Source organism: Mobula birostris, chromosome 22 (assembly GCF_030028105.1).
Source record: "Mobula birostris isolate sMobBir1 chromosome 22, sMobBir1.hap1, whole genome shotgun sequence".
NCBI lineage: Eukaryota > Metazoa > Chordata > Chondrichthyes > Myliobatiformes > Myliobatidae > Mobula > Mobula birostris.
In genome coordinates, this window is record NC_092391.1 from 40,384,365 (window position 1) to 40,401,767 (window position 17,403).

Genomic DNA, 17,403 nt, shown 5'->3' on the forward strand with positions numbered 1-17,403 from the left:
AGAAGTAGTGTTCACAGAGGGTCTCCAGTCCAATATACAGTAGGGGCACAGTCTGGTCCGAGAGGGCAAAAACTCTACAACGGATCTGAGCACACAATCCTCTCATAAAAGGGCCTGAGTGATGACACTCAAAGCTGACTCATAATCACAGGATATCAAGCTGATAAGTAGAGCGGTCGATTGTGGTCGCTCAGCGCAGCATCACCTGACAGAAGATCAGGAGCTTCCAGATCTTGCAGCCCCTGCGGTAGGTGGTCAACTTCCTCTCAATCTCCTCTGTGAGGAAACAAACATGGTTGCAGATTAGATCAGCTTTATTTGTCACATCTACATCGAAACATCCAATGAAACATGTTGCGTACGCCAACAACCGACACGGTCTGAGGATGCGTTGGGGGCAGCCTGCAAATGTCATCATGCTTCCGGTGCCAACATAGCGTGCCAGAAAGCTACCCACCCATACAGCTTTGGAATGTGGGAGGAGATTGGAGCCCCCAGAGGAAACTCACTTGGTCACAGGGAGAATATAGAAACTCCTCATAGACGGTGGTGGGATGAATCCCAATTGCTGGCACTGCGAAGCATTACACTGACTGCTAAGCTATTGCGCTACCCTTATGCTCATAGCACTGTGAGTAAGGCTCCAAACTACCATGCACAAAGAGGGCATTTGCTTGTGGATCTCGGGGAGAAGGTAGAAGCAGGCTGTAAGTGGCTGAGGCGATTGTGGAGGAGTGGGTGTGGAAGACGGTGTCATCAGAACAACTACAAGGCAGCTCCAGGAACAGGGAATAGAATGGAGACTGCCAGAACAGGAGAATGTGTGGGTGTCTGTGTACATGAAGGATACTGGCACCCAGCCTATTAACTGATATGGAGATAGAGTGTTGAGTAAAGAAAGAGAAGGGCTGCATGAAACTGAGTGTGGGATGCAAACTGGCAGCAAAGATGTTGACTTTTCCTAGTTCTGTACTAGGACTGATACATCATCAATGCACTAGTAGAAGGTCTGTGGAAATCTGAGACACTTAAACACTCAGTGGCCACTTTATTAGGTACATCTGTAACACCTGCGCGTTGATGCAAATAATCTAATCAGCCAATCATGTGGCAGCAACTCAATGCATAAAAGCATGCAGACCTGGTCAAGAGGTTCAGCTGTATCACAGACCAAACATCAAAATGGGGAAGAAATGTGATCTAAGTCACTTTGACATTTGAATGATTGTTGGTGCCAGATGGAGTGGTTGGAGTATCTCAGGAACTGATGATCTCCTGGGATGTTCAGGCACAACAGTTATCTGGAGTTTATAAGAGTGGTGTGAAAAACTACAGAACAATCCAGTAAGCAATAATTCTGCGGTCAAAAGCACTTTGTTAATGAGAGAGGTCAGAGGAGAATGGCCAGACTAGTTCAAGCTGATAGGAAGGCAACAGTAATTCAAATAACAACAAGTTACAACAGTGGCGCAGAAGAGCATCTCTGAACACCACATATCGAACTTTGAAGTGGATGGACTACAGTAGTAGAAGATCACACCTGGTTCTACTCCTGCACTTAATAAAGTAGCCACTGAATGTATGTTCCACATACATGCACAAGAGTCAGATGTGGCCTGGACACATCTGTGTTCGCATAACTACCTCTGAGTTGAAGAAAGAGAGTAGAGTTGAAGGGTAAATTGTTCAACATGAGAAAGAGTTCAGCCAAGTAAAGGAAGGTTCTATTGTAAGGTGACCATTTGGGCCCTCTGGCCATCCTAGTGTACGATGGAAATGTAGAGAGACTGGATTGGTGGAAATGATCTGTCTGGAACCAGGAAACACTAAACCATCAAAGTGGTATATGGCATTAAAGGTGCTATGGAAGTAAGTGGGAGGAGCCTAGACAAAGGGGCATAGAGTTGAGGTGAGAAGGAATAAGGTTTGTGGGATGGTATGAGAATGATGGGTCTATCAGGGCAGCCCCATCTGTGGATCTCGAGGAGGATACAAACACAAGCTTGGTTGACGGACTATGAGGCAGGAAACCAACTGAAGGACTGAGAGATGAGAGTGACGAGCTCTAAAGAAACTGAGATCAGTGACTGTCTGGAAGACAATGGTCTAACGTTTGTTGGTGGGGTCGTGGTCCAGGGGAAGTTGTGAAAAGGTGTCACAGAACTGGCAAAGAGCACCTGTGAGACTGAGGTCAGTTTGTCAAACTACAGTTGACTGGTGACCTACCATCAAGCAATAAACCTGATCTATCTACTCCAGCAAACTGACACACTTCTTGACCAATCAGAAGCAGGTTATTCACCCCCTTCCTGCCACTGCCTCACAGTGCCCAGTGTCTGTGACCGATGAAGGGGCTGGAAGTCGCCTCTCTAGGAGATCTGGTGGGGATTGGGACAGCTGCAATACTACAACATTATTTTTTACAGTGAACAAACTCTGAAATGAATGGAATCCGAGCAGGGTGAACTTAGGTTTTAAAAAATGTTTTGCATTTTCACTGCATCCTCAGATCATCCCCAAACAACTTGCAGCCAATTGAGTGCACTTGTGATCATGCAGGACAGAGGCATTTTGAACGCACATGGAAGTTGACACTGACCCCACAGTTTGTTTTAGTGCTTTTGGTTGAGGGATGAACGTTGGGCAGAACACCAGCGAGATTTCTCCAGAAGAACATAAGGGATAGGACCAGAATTAGGCCATACAGCCCATCGAGTCTGCTCTGCCATTCCATAATGGCCAATCTATTTTTCCTCTCAACCCCATTCCCCTGCCTTCTCCCTGCAAGCTTTCACATCCTGACTAATCAAGACCTATGAACCTCAGCCTTAAATACACCCAATGACCTAGTCTCCACAGCTGCCTGAGACAGTGAATTCCACAGATTCACCAGTCGCTGGCTAAAGAAATAACTCTTCATCTCCATTCTAAATGGGAACCCCTCTATCTGCAGCTGCTGCTTCTCCTCCACATAGTTCCTCGGAGTCTTTTTACATCCACTGGAGATGGAGCTCTCAGCCGTGTATAATAAATATTTCACCCCAAAATGTACCATATCTTTCTAGATCAGTTTAGGATTTAACTTAAGGCAAAGTGAATCTTTAAATATTCTGGCCAACAGTGGCTTCAACAACCACTTAAGCCTAGAGTTTACTCACCTAAAATGTCATCGAATGTAGCATGTTCATGGTCCTGTTGGAGAAATGAAAGGCACTGTTAACCCTTTAAACATTTAGTACCTTCTAGCCACACCTTTATCTGCCTTGGATATGTTTTATCCTTCAGCAGATTTAAGTGGCCATGGTGAAACATCAAATCTTCAGTCCCTACTGAATGGAAATTAATATCCTTTATATTGCTTTTGTGATTATTGTTGTTATATTTTTTAATTTTTCTCAGCTCAAGCTGGTAAAACCTGAGGTAGGAGCATTGCCAAGCACACTCATTTCTCAATTGCTAGGAACTTTCGGACTATTTTAGTGGTGCTTAGTATTGTGGCTTTATGGAGATTTACATAAATATTTCTGCATAGGCTTAACTGTTTAATACTATTATGTAGTGACTTTGGAATGATACCAGTCGTAGTTAATACTTTTGGGACAATGCATACCCTGTTCATGTTCCACTGTCTTTCAATTTCTTCTTTTAATTCAGCATATTTCTGGTGGTTTTCAATTATTGATTTCTGATGTTGTGTGTATTTGAAATGGCCATATCTAGTAAATAAGCTGTTCTTGCTTGTTTATCCTGTAATATTATATCTGGATGGTTATTATGGATTGTCCTATCTGTAATAACGGATCTGTTGTAGTATAAGGTCTTTTATCAGTTTATATTTTAAAGCAAGATTTTGGTGAATGATGTTTGTCACTTGATTGTGCCTGTGTAGGTAACCAGGTTGAGTTAAATTGCTGCAGGATCCTGTAATGTGTTGGATGATTTCTGGTTTCTCTTGGCATTTTCTGCATTTATCATCTTCAATTTGTTGGTCTTTTATTATGTACTCTTAATTTTTTTGTGTTAACCACATGGTCCTGTATTGCCACAAGGAACCTCTGTTTCTGGGAAGAAGTCTCCAACTCTGACCCAGGTGTTCAGCACTCCCTGCTCAGATCGAGGAGGGTCATGTCCTTCCATTGGTTAACCTTTTCTCCTGTAGTGATAATTTCTTCATTTCTCAGGGTGTGCTTTCATTTACATTTAGTGGTGTGTACTCTTATCAAAATTGCATATGCTCACATGGAGTGCTAAATCCTGTTTTCGTTGATGGAAGTATATCCTTTGAAATTTTATCTGACTATTGCGTAAATTTTTAATGTCTGTTATTCCCCTTCCTCCTTCAGTCCTAGGTAACGTGAATCTAGACGTGCATAGTGTTTGCATTTGTCATTTCAGGTCTTATTTTCCTTTGTAAATTTTCCAGATTGGTTTCAAACCAAGATATTATGCCAAAAGAATACATTAATATGGGTATAGCAAAAGCATTCATTGCCCTTGTTATATTTTTACTACTGAGCTCTGTTTGGCAGATTTTCTTCAGCCTTAAAGTCAATTCTGTCAAAAATTTTCCCTTTATCGCACCATGATCTACTTTCTTTGCTTTTTGATATCTCAGATATTTATCTAAGTTTCGTATTCATCCATCGGTTGTATTGTATCCTGCTGCTTTGTTTTACATTCTATAAGCTCTATTGCACCTTTCTTTATGGTTAATGTTCTGCACTTATCTAGTCCAAAGTTCATGTTTATATCTTTTGAAAATAGTTCTACTATTTGAATTAACTGTTTTAGCTTTACAGATGAAGGAACATATAATTTCAAATCATCCATATACAGAAGGTGTGTCAAGATATAATTTGTTTGGTTGTTTCTGATTTGTACCCCATTTTTGCCTGATTCAGTAAACTAGGGAGCAGATTTAAAGCTAAGCAAAACCATAGAGGGCTTAGAGGGTCACCCTGAATAATGCCTCAGTTTATTTTGATAACAGTGGTTGTTCTTTTTTGGTTGTTAATAGAGAGGGTGATTACAGTATGCCAATGCTTCATCAGATGTTGAAGGAATTGCACAATTATTGGGTGTAGTTTATATATATTAAGAATTATTAACCATGAGTATTGGATAGAATCAAATCCTCTTTGGTAGTCAATATAACAAAATGAAAGATTTCTGCTTTTCCACTGGGCTTGACTTAGAATTACAGAACCTATTGTCAGTTGACCTTTACATCCTTTCTGCTCTTCTGTAAGTATATTGTGGTGATTAGTTGCGAGATGCATGATGTTGCAATTTTATATATAGTTTGTAAACAAGTAATGGGATGATATTTTGTTGGGTCATTTGTGATTTCTCCTTTAGGTAAAAGATATGCTTTATCTTCTGTCAAGAATTTGGGGGCTTTTCAGGATTTTTGAGAAATTTGTTGATATGTATTTATATGTTTTATTATTATTATTATTGGCTTATGTACTGAGTCACAGTGGAAAACAAGTCTTGCAAGCATCCATACAGACGTATTCATTACAACACTGCATTGAGGTAGTACAAGGTAAAGCAATAACAGAGAAAACATAGACAGTAAGGTGCAAAGTCACATAGAGCTACATTGTGAGGTCAAGAGTTTGGCTATTGAGTGTGCAGGTCAGGAAGTCTTCTCGCCATTTAGGCCTGGGCTCTCTGGTGATGATCCACAAATGGCAATGAATTTAAACTCAATTAATGAAATCAATTCTGGAATTGAAGAGCTAATATTAATAGTGGGAATCCCAAAACTTATGTCTCCCCGGGAAGGAACCGAGTCACTTCCACTATGTGATTCCAGACCCATGGCAGAAATTGACTCTTATCTTCTCTCTGAAATGGCCCAGCAAGCCACTCTGTTTAGGCGGGAATGTAAGAAGGTAATAAAAGTGAAAATCACATGTCCATGATTGAACAGAGAACAGAGGTTCAAATGCAGCCCAGATTATTCTACCAGAGCTCTAGCGAAGTACTTTGTACTGCTCAGCCCGGTTTCTTCAAGTCAAGTCTCTGATTTTCATTTATTCCTGGGATCAGCTCAGCGCTGTTGCCCCAAGTCATCTGCACAGGCCTGGATGTTAATGCACATCGTACAGAGTGCATTACGTGGGGAAGTTGTTGGCTATGGCATCCAAGGTACAGGACTCTGGTGTCAGACAACATGATCTCAGATCTGGTGGGGATGGATGGGATTGTGGTTGTTTGCCAAAGACTGCCCTCTTTTTGGGTGGCAGGGAGAATTGTGGTTTTAGTCAGGGAGTCAGGGAATTAGGGGGCAAGAGGTTAGGAGTGGGTATGGATACTGGGCTTCAGGGGAGAGGGAGTACACAATGGGGTTCTATACTTCCTGGATCATGTACACTGATTTCCTCAGCACTACTAACTTTCAACAAAATTAGAGAAATGCTTAATCACGAACAAGAGAAAATCTAGCAGATGTCGGAAATCTGAGCAACACACAAAAACTGCTGGAGGAACTCAGCAGGCCAGACCGCATCTTGGAAAAGAGTAGAGTCGAAGTTCCGGCCTGAACCATTGACCGCACTTTTTTCCTTGATGCTGCCTGGCCTGCTGAGTTCCTCCAGCATTTTGTGTGTATTGCTTTGAGAAATACTCAATGTTTTGCATAACCATGAGGACTGTGGGGAACAATGTGGAGTGGGAAAAATTGAAGGAGATGGATAGCATTGTCAGACAACCTTCTCTTCTATCTTCAACATTTTATATCTAATAAACAAAGAAGTAGATATATATATGTTTTAAATGGCTATGTGATTTTTTTCACAGGAACTGCTTACACAGTGTCCTTGAGGTTCATCCAGAATTCCTGGAGACTGTGGGTTTTTAGCCCTAACCCATTCAGGCGTGGAAATATTTTCCTTGACTGAAACAGCCAGAAGAGTGGAAAGCAAAAGTCCGAAAATGTTGTACTCACATAGAGGATGGGGATGACGGAAGGGTCATCCCTGCGGATAATGGTCGGGATGTACTCTGCCTTGGGAACCTTAGATGAAATAAGCTGCAAACAAAAGAAGATAATTATTTGAGGTGGAGATGGACGAAACTGCAAGTGCTGGAATCTGAAAGCAACACACAGAACACTGCAGGAACTCAATGGGTCAGGCAACATCTGTGGAGGAAAATGCAGCACCATGTCTACTCTCTGAACACTTTGCACTAAAATGGACTTTGTTCTTTGTTGTTCTAATTGTATTTCCATTCTTGTAAGAATTATGTATAATTTGTTTATATATATCTTGTGAATTTTGCTTATATGATTCTCTGTGCTTGTGATGCTACTGAAAGTTCCTCATTCCAGCTGTGCATTTATGTACTTGTGTATATGACAATAAACTTGACTTTGACTTTAAATAATGTCGTTCCCCAAATTAACTGGCTGGATTGTAATCTTTTGGTTGCTCATCAGCAATAGGCTAATCGAAGATGACTGGCAGAGTACTGAACCAGTGACAGGTAGGCTAAGTAGATGAACAAAAAGAGTTCCCAGTTCCAGATTAACTACTGCCAGCAAAAATCAGAAGATGCTGGAAATACTCAGCAGGTCAAACTGCACCAGTGCAGCAAGTATCTCTTACATCAAAGCTGGGAACATTCATAAATGAGAGAAAATCTGCAGATGCTGGAAATCCAAGCAACACACACAAAATGCTGGAGGAACTCAGCAGGCCAGGCAGCACCTATGTCCTGCCGAAGGGCCTCGGCCCAAAACATCGCCTGTACTTTTTTCCATAGATGCTGCCTGGCCTGCTGAGATCCTCCAGCATTTTGTGTGTGTTGCTGGGGCCATTCAAAGATTTTAGGATTACCTCTGCAAAATGAGCAGAGGTGCTTCCCAAAACAATCACCCAATCTGCATTTGCTTTCTTCAGTGTAGAGGCCGCATTGTGAACACTGATTGCAGTTCAGTGGATTGGAAGAAGTACAGTGAATTGCTGCTTCACTTGGAAAAGACTGTTTGGATCCCTGCAGGATGGAAAGGGAAGGGGTATTGCCCGTCCTGTGGTTGCATGGGCAAGTCCTGTAAGATGAGGAACTGTAAGAGGGGACAGAATAGTGGCCCAAGGACTTACAGAGAGTGTAATCCCTTTGAAATGCTGAGAAGGGGGATTATGGGAATATGTACCTGGAGGTGGAATCTAGTTGGAGCTGGCAGAAATTGCAGAGGCTCGTAAGGTGGAAGGTGAGGATGAGTGATCTCCGTCCAGTGGGAGAAAGGGTGAGAGGAATAGATGCGATGTGATTGAGTGCTTTGTCCACAATAGGAGAGGAGAAGCCGTGGTGAAGTGAGAATTAGTCTCTCTTTGTTCCTGCCTCTATTTCTTGGTCCTTTACTGTTTCCTTCAACAATTCTGCCATTCGATCTCTGAGGCCTTCTACTCCCTCCCCTTTTGGCTCCCTGCCTTTTCCTCTGTAACCTTATAATTTGTTCTACTTTTAATTTTTTCCATTTCTGATGAAAGATCATCAAAATTTTCTGCACAGGTAATCTGATTATTTCCAATACCTGTAGTATTATTTCAAATTTCTAGCATCTGCGTTATTTTGCTTTCAGTCTCTGCTCTCACAATCATATCCAGCCATGTGAGGATTGGACGCAGGGCCACTAGGCCCGATCTGTTGCGTTGGCAACAGTTTTACTGCCCGGGTTCAACAATGACAGCTTTAGTTTTGGCAAAGCTCCAAAAAAAAACTGTAACCAAACACCCAAAACCAGCAAGGCAACAAACCATAATCTTAAGTCAAAAATGTAATGCTTGCTTTAAGGGAAAGTAGTAGTAAGATTTAGGAAGGGAATTCCAGAGCTTAGGACTTGAGCAGCTGAAGGCCTGGTGAGCAGTAACAGAGATGCAGAGGCCAGAGGGGTGCAAGGTTATCAAAAGGTTCAGGAAGGTTACAGACCCAGGAAGGTGGAGAATTTTAACAAGAAGTTATGTGTTGGATTGGAAGTGTACGGAGAGTGGTATACGGTGAAAAATGAAATGGGAGCAGACTGAAGGCACTCAACCCTTACTGCTACTTTTGACAGTCAATTCGATCTTTACCTCACGGATGTTAGATGCCATGACTTGGTATGAGATATTAACCACCCGCCCCACCCCCCCAGGTATCACTCGGAAGAAAAGGTGTGAGAGTTGAACCCAAGCCATTATTGCAGGACAGCTTTTGAGCTGCAATAATTATGCGAATTAACTGGCCTGGGCTAGTCAAGATGGCCGCTGGAAGTTTCCTCATTGAAAACCTTACCATAATCTTGGGCGGAACGAAGTCTTCACCATCGCACGACAGCAGCTCCAACTCCTTCTCCGCCTCCCAGCTGAGATCGTCAAAGTCATCATCCAAAGCAGCGCACAAGCTCTGCAGCTCGTGACCTGGTGTGACGCAAGAAGGGAGATCAGGCAGTGATTACCATGGAGACCTAGGCAGTGTTCCAACAGAGCAGTCTTTTGAATAAGTATTTCATAAAAACACACTGTCGGGGCTGAGTTCAAAAGACGCCCCATCTGTTACTTGGGCGTTATGTGTCTTCATTACGTGTGACAATGTGAACCTCTCACGCGGAGACGCTGCTACAGAGACCCCTGTGGAAAGGAATGAGCTGAGGCACTGAAGCTATTCAGGAAGCAGGATTATCAGATCACTTCAGGGACTGACTTTAGAAAGCAGATGTCACTCACACAACATGGTGTCTCCTCTCATAATTCCATTAACTCCACAGCGTAAATCATAATTAGATGTCAAGCTAATGAGCAGGAACGAACGAGGTTGTATGGGAACCCAACATTTAGAGGAGCCTGAGTAAAGCAGAGTTGAATGAAATTGTCCCAATTTGTATGATTCAGTCCTATTTCACCATAACTGCCTTTGTTGCTCCAATCACTTATTTTTTATTTATTGAGATACAGCGCGGAATTCGCCAGCCCCACACCCTTCGAGCCACGCCACCCAGCAATCCCCTGATTAATCTGAGCCTAATTACGGGACAATTTACGATGACCCATTAACCTACCAACTGGTACGTCTTTGGACCGTGGGAAGAAACCAGAGCACCCAGAGGAAACACACACGGCCACGAGGAAGACGTGCAAACTCCTTACAGGCAGTGGCGGGAATTGAACCTGGGTCACCTGTACTGAAAAGCATTGTGCTAACCACTACACTATGGTGCCACCCCAACAACTGCTTTCTGTATCGATCAATAACACATCAAACGTACAGAAATGTAGATGTTCTGGTATCATCTAATTCTCTCAGAGCCCAAGCAAGGTGTAAGATAGATCTGCTTTATACTGTCTGAATGTTGACTCCCAACTTGGTATAATGTGAGATATACTACCAGAGGACTCCTGTGCACCTACAATTCCATTGCTTCATAATATTATATCGCTCCCTTTTATAGTCCTCCTCTATTCACAAAATTCCAGGGCAGTTCAATATATGCTAGAAACCGCCTTTTCACACATTCCTAGGTCAATTTGGAGCTGATCATTTCCCATAGTAAATCTCCCTCCCTCAACACTTCCCCATCAAGTGTCACTAGCTGTAGCAGAAGATGCATCAGATGCCAGTGAAAATGGTGGATGCAGGGTTGATGTCAACATTTAAAGGAAGTAAATGGATGGGAGGGTTCTGAATAGCTATGGTCTGGGCGGAGATCGATGGGACTAGGCAGAATTATAGTTCAACATAGACTAGATGGGCCAAAGACCTGTTTCTATACTGTAGTGCTCTATGACTCTAAGTATAATAAGTTCCATTTGCACTGTCCCATCAATTAATTTTCACACTACTAAATGGCGCAGATCTCCTCCCAGGTTCCCAGAATCTATTCCCAAGTGTTTCCTTTGCACTTTGCTGTAATTGCTGTGGCATTAGAACTGTGCTGCTGTTGACCTGGTCTACTGCATAGAAAGCCTGCTGAAGCCCAGCCTTGTTGCCTTACAATTCAACCTGGGCCCAGGGACCTTGTAACATAACTTTGAACAGCAATTTAAAACAAAGCACTGCATCATCCACCTGAGATTCTCCCCCAACCCCAAACCAAGAAGTTAATGGAAAACCAGGAGATGTGTGCGGCTGGTGATCTGGTAAACCTTCGTCAAAGGTCAAACAAATTAGAATTTGTATTTCTTGATAACGCAGAAGGAAGTCATTCAGTCTGTTCAGTCAATGCTGGCTTTGAGCCATTGTAACAATCCCATTCCCTTATTTAATTCCCTGAACCCTAACCATAACCCTCTACCCATATCTATCTCTCTCTCTCTCTCTCTCTCTCTCTCTCACACACACACACACACACACACACACACACACACACACACACACACACACACACACACACACACACACACACACACACACACACACACCACAGATTCTGCCACTGCCCACCCACACCCGGCCAATTTAAAGTAGCCATTCAACTCACCAAGCAGCACATTTTTGCAATGTGGAAGGGAGACAGTGCACTGAGGGAAGCCCATGTACTTGCAGGGTGAACAGGAAAACCCCATAGGGTGCACCTCTGTGAGGCACCCACTGTGCCTCTCTGCTGCCCTTAACCTTGCACCTTGTTTACAACCTCTACTGCATTAACAGATGGACTTAAGAGACAATTTTACACCTAATAGTTGTGGAAGCTATAATGACCCTTCTATATGTTTGCAGACATCTTAACTTCTTTTAACTCCTGTATAAAAGGCTAATTAATTTTTATAAGTTAAGATTCCACAAGCTGCTAATTAAATCAACTTTCAAACAAGCCACTTGAGGGAGAGATGCCAGCCAGGAAATTTGAGAGAGCTCCTGGTTCTTTTGAGACTGCGTTACTAGGCTGACAACAACACTCCACCATGCTACCAGCCTGAATAATGAACCCTTATAAACTCCTGAAGGAAAGGAAAGTCGACTAATTGATGTAAAAAGTTACTGGTGAACCTACTATCACGGGGGTCACACATCAGATCGGACTTCACTGGTGTGGGGTCACTCCAGGAGCGACCTAAATTTTTCTCTTGTCGCTCAGAGAAACCTGTAAAAAGGTGTGAAATGTACCATGTTATTGATATACAATGTATAAAACACAACATAAGCACCATAGAGTCATAGTCATTGAGTCATACAGCATGGAAGCTGGCCCCTCAACCCAAGTGGTCCATGCTGACCATGGCCCCCACCTCAGCTCGTCTCATTTCCCCATGTCTCTAAATCAGGGGTTCCCAGACCCCTCGGTTAATGGTAAGGCTTCATGGCATAAAAAAGGTTGGGAGTTCCTAGATCCTGCTCTAAACATTTCTTCTCCATATACCTGCCTTGTTAATGTAGCTGACTCGAACACTTCCTCTGGCCACTCATTCCATATACCAACCACCCCCAGATGTAAAAAAAAGTTGCCCCTCAGGTTCCTGTTAAATCTCTCCCCTCTTACGTCATGTTTATGCCCTCTAGTTCTTAATCCTACAACCCCAGGAAAATGACCAAATCAAGTATTCAAGTGAAAATGAAACAATGCAATTACTTCAACAAGCTAGGAACTACGAAGGATTTGAAGGTATCGACAATCATCTTGAATGTTACAATGAAAATGAAGATTTGGAGGATGCAATGGTCAAAAATTGTATGAAGGCAGTCCATTATCTGCACCAGGTATCTGCTCTGATTTTGTTTATTTGCAGTCAGTCAAAAGAAGGCGGCAGTGTGTAGGTACACTAGATGAATTCCTCCATCAATAATAACTAAAACACAGTTTTATAGTGCTGTAGTAGTATTGATAGTGTTCTAACTTGTTCTGCATTTCATTTAAGTACAAAATTTGTTACTCAGCTAAATGGTAGTTTGTCTTTTTCTATGCCTTTATAACTACTGTGGGCCGGCTGGTGGTGTAGTGACATCAGCACTGGACTTCAAGACAGAGTTCAAACCCAGCCAGGCCCCAACCTGGGCAGCAACAGTATCTGAGCGGAAGAAAGGCCTGGCAATCTACTTCCGTATGGATCCTAAGGTCCATGAGGTCACAAAGAGTCAGACTCGACTTAACGACTGAACAACAACAATAACTATTGTATTTCAATGAAACTTTGGCTAATTGGGGTCACCTCTTAATTATTTGTGCTGGGCATGTGGCCAAGTGGTTAATGCGTTCGTCTAGTGTTCTGAAGGTCGCTAGTTCGTGCCTCAGCTGTGGCGGCGTGTTTGTGTCCTTGAGCAAGGCACCTAACCACACATTGCTCTAGTGTCTGTGCGAGGAGTGGCGCCCCACACAGACTTCCAATCTGTGCCTTGTAAGGCATGAAAATGCCCGACGCAGGCCTCTCGTGGTCTGAGTCGACGTTCCCTCCCTTAATTGGGCCAAAATGTACTTGTCCTTATGTGTCCCAGTTAACCGGAAACCATGGTATTGTTCATCTCATGTTGGAATCTTTCTGTGCTCCTATCCCATCCCAGCTCTGTGGCCTCCCCAGCCCTCCGAAAAATGTGTTCTATTATTTGAGGGCTTGTGTGTCTTCCTGCACCCTTTGGTCCATGACTGGCAGAAGGCTCCTCAGTATTGAGGCTCAGGGGAAGTGTCAGTCTGATTAAGCTCCCATCGACGCGGGGACTTTTGCTACCATTAGTCGCAAGGTACGGCTTGGGGTCTGAGGAAACATGTTGGGAATGAGCTAGCTGTTGCCCAGCAACGGTGCTACAGGAGCAGCCTCTGCATTAAAATCACAAGCAGAAAGACCCACAATTTAATGGAAGCGTACTGTGCAATCCGCAGGAGACAAGACTGTCCAGAGCTTCCCTTCCCCACAAGGGCTGCAGATAGTTGTTCAGAACTCACCGACTCTGGGCTTCAGCCCTCTGTGGCTCTCCTCTGAGCTGCCTGTGCACGTTCACACACTGAGTGAAGGTGTAACGTAACCAGGGACTGAGGTCATGGACCAGGGGCCAAGGTTAGTGGCTGAGGGGAGATGTTAGAGACTGTGGACAGAAGGGGATTGGGGCTCGCAGGGAGAGATCAGTGACCGTGGACAGGGTTCAGTAATCGTGCGGAAGGGGTCAGTGACCATGGGCAGGAGTCAGTAATCGTGGGGAGTGGTCAGCTCTGGGGGTAGGCGTCAGTGACTGTGGCGAAGGCATTACTGAGAGGAGAAGTCAGTGACTGTGTGGGGAGGGTTCAGTGACAGAGGGAAGGGTCCGAGACTGAGGGGGAGGGCTGGTGACTGTGGGTGGGGTTTGGTCAGTAAGTATGGGGTCTCTGTAACTGTGGGAGAAGGCCAGTGACTGGCGGGAGGTCGTAACTGTAGGGAAGGTTTAGTGAATGCGGGGAGGGTCAGAGACTTGGAAGGGGTGTCAGTGTCTGTGGTGGGGTAATGACTGTAGTGGGGTCAGTGACTGCACATGTTGGTGGTGGCAGTGGGGAGAGGGTCAGCTAATGTGGGGAAGGGGTTAATTACAACGGAGAGGGGTCAGTGACTCTGGGACGTATTGTAGTAACAGTGACTGTGCGAGTGGTTAATGACTACAGGGAGGGATGACTGATCGTGGGAACAGTGAGTGACTGCAGCAAGTCATCAGCTGCCATGGGAAGAGATCAGTGCTGAGGGGTCAGCAGCCAAGGGGAGCGACCAGCAGCTGAGGTGAGAGGTCAGCGGATAAAGGCGTGGTCAGGAGGGTGGGGAGGGGTCAGTAATTGAGAGCGGAGGATCAGCAGCAGTGGGGAGTGGTTTTGGAATTGGGCAGCAGCTCAGCGCATCCCTCCGTGGACCGCTGCCACCCAACGACGCAGTACACGAGTGGAGCAGTGGACACTCCAGGCCGTCTGCCTGATGTCCCCTGCGCTCCGTAGTGATTAGCCCCATGTCCCGCCAAGCACAGTCTCAGTATTCTTAATCAAGTCTCACACTGCCACCCAAGGGGATGCATTTAATTAGTTTTTGACATCAGCAAGGTGATGCGGTACTTAAAAGAGCAGAATGCGTTAAATAGTGCATGAAAGGAGAGGGCAGGTGATGCAATCCATTGCAGGATTTAATAAACAATTAAATACCAACTCTGTGATCAAACTTGTTCCTGAACTCTCTGTCACACAGCTTGCAGTCACTCTGTCGTAGAGCCATACAGCACGAAGCAGGCTGTTCAGCCCAAATTCATCCATGCTATCCCATTCTAATCTGGTCCCAATATCTATCTAAACCTTTTCTCTCCATGTACCTGCCCAGGTGCCTTGTGTGCTGTACCTGTCTCACCCACTTCCTCCGGCAGCTTGTTCCATATACTGACATCCTCTGGGTGAAAGAATTCTACCTCGTTCCCATTAAATCTCTCCTCGCTCACCTTGAGCCTATGTCCTGTTGTTCCCGATTCCTCAACCCTGGGGAAGATCACCTTGTGCAGTCACCTTGTCTATGTCTCTCACAGTTTTATACACCTCAATAAGATCACCTATAACTGAATGAAAGGGTTAACGTTTGCGGAATGTTTTATGGTTCTGAGGCTGCACTCCTGGAGTTTAGAAAAATGAGGTGGGGGATCTCACTGAAACATACCAAATATTGAAAGGTTTAGATAGAGTGGACATGGAGAGAATGCTTCCAATAGTGGGACAGCCAAGGAGCAGGGGGCACAGCCTCAGAAGTCAAGAACGTCCCTTTCAAACAGAGATGAGGAGGAATTTTTTGTAGCCGAGGATGGTGAATCTCTGGAATTCATTGCCATACCTGGCTGTGGAGGCCGAGTCACTGAGCACAGTAAAAGTGGAGGCTGTTAATAGTTTTGATTTGTAAGGGCTTCAAAGGCCACAGGGAGAAAACGGGAAAAAATTTTCATCAGAGGATGGTCAGTACGTGGATTGCGCTGCCAGTTGAAGTGGTTGAGGCAGGTACATTAACAACATTTAAAAGGCAATTTAAAGGACAGGGACGTGCACAAGAAAGGTTTAGAGGGATTTGCATCAAACACGTGCAAATGGGATTCGCTTAGATGGGTCAGCATGGACTTAAAGACCTGTTTCTATGCTGTGTGAATCCAAGACTCTAAAGCCTCCCACCTGGTAACTGCTGATGAGGCCAGCAGTTTGTAATCCTGAACACGTGGTGCATAACCAATAGGTTTGCAATTTCACTCTCCCATTTCCCAAGGCAGCCCTTCAGGCTGAGACTGTGTTCCCTAACACAGGGCAAGTGAACACCTGAGCTCTGTGGGCCAGCTGCATCAGCATCTGCTGACTGCTACTCTCCCCTGGGTCCTCAGAAATAAGCAGCAGATCTTTCTGCAAGTGCCCCGTGAGATGGTGCAGTCATTCTGTCCTCGAAACCCACAAAGCTGCACCTGCCCTAAAGCTACTGTGTGACATACAGACAGGGGGAGGCCTTACGTGGGCAATGTAGACAGGTAGCTGGATCCCACTGCTTCCACAATTCGCCTCAACCAGCGGGCTGCAACAAGGAGTCCACAACTCTGACTTCCACCCCAGTCAGTGCAATGAGACACACCTTCTTCATATAGCTCAACTGTAAGGACCTTGGCAATATTAGCAGGAAGATTGTGATGCCCTGAACAACTCAGACTCAAGGCACTGTCCATTGTGATGCCAGCCAATTTCTGACAAAGCAGAAGACTCTGGCGGCATTAAAAATACTTCTTTCCACTAAACCAGCAGAGCTGACAAGTTCCTGCACTGCTCACTGACCACTGCTTGTCAGCGGCAGAAACTTGCGCTCGGCGCAGGTAAGAAGGGTGTCCATTTAATACGGCATGGCTCACATCACAAGGCAGCTTAATGCATTCACTGAAAGATTCTTCAGGGAAGTGGGGCAGCAGAATCACAAGGAGCAATGAGATGAATAACCAGTTCTGGTGACCCTGGTTGAGGCAGGAAAGTGGTCACAATCTTGGGAAAATTCCCAGTCCTTGAATAAACAGTAAAGAAGATCACTAAACTCCATCTCAAGCCACAAAAGGACCCTGATATAATCTCTCTCTCACTCTTGCGAGACCATGGATCTGCGCCTGGAAAGTCTTCACTCTCCAGGGCGCAGGCCTGGGCAAGGTCGTATGGAAGACCAGCAGTTGCCCATGCTGCAAGTCTCCCCGCTCCATGACACCAATGTTGTCCAAGGGAAAGGCATTAGGACCCATACAGATTGGCACCAGTGTCGTCGCAGAGCAATGTGTGATTAAGTGCCTTGCTCAAGGACACAACACGTTCCCTTGGCTGGGGCTCGAACTGACAACTTTCAGGTCGCTAGTCCAATGCCTTAACCACTTGGCCACGTGCCCACTCTCTCACTCACTCACACACATTGAAAGATACACGCTAATAACACATACCTGTCCACACACTTATACACGTACCAGTCAGACTCACACATCCACCCCAAA

The 17,403-nt window shown here is 44.7% G+C and overlaps 1 protein-coding gene across 1 annotated transcript in view; it reads right to left on the reverse strand.

Moving 5' to 3' along the window:
• The window catches only part of nsmfb (NMDA receptor synaptonuclear signaling and neuronal migration factor b), a 68,392-nt gene that overhangs the window by 19,278 nt on the left and 31,711 nt on the right, over nt 1-17,403 (reverse strand). The window contains exons 8-12 of the mRNA XM_072240526.1: nt 11,981-12,070; nt 9,286-9,410; nt 6,956-7,039; nt 3,159-3,192; nt 206-276 (exon numbers count right to left, since the gene is read on the reverse strand). Of these exons, the coding sequence (XP_072096627.1) occupies nt 206-276; nt 3,159-3,192; nt 6,956-7,039; nt 9,286-9,410; nt 11,981-12,070 (404 nt within the window). The remainder of the gene's footprint in view (nt 1-205; nt 277-3,158; nt 3,193-6,955; nt 7,040-9,285; nt 9,411-11,980; nt 12,071-17,403) is intronic.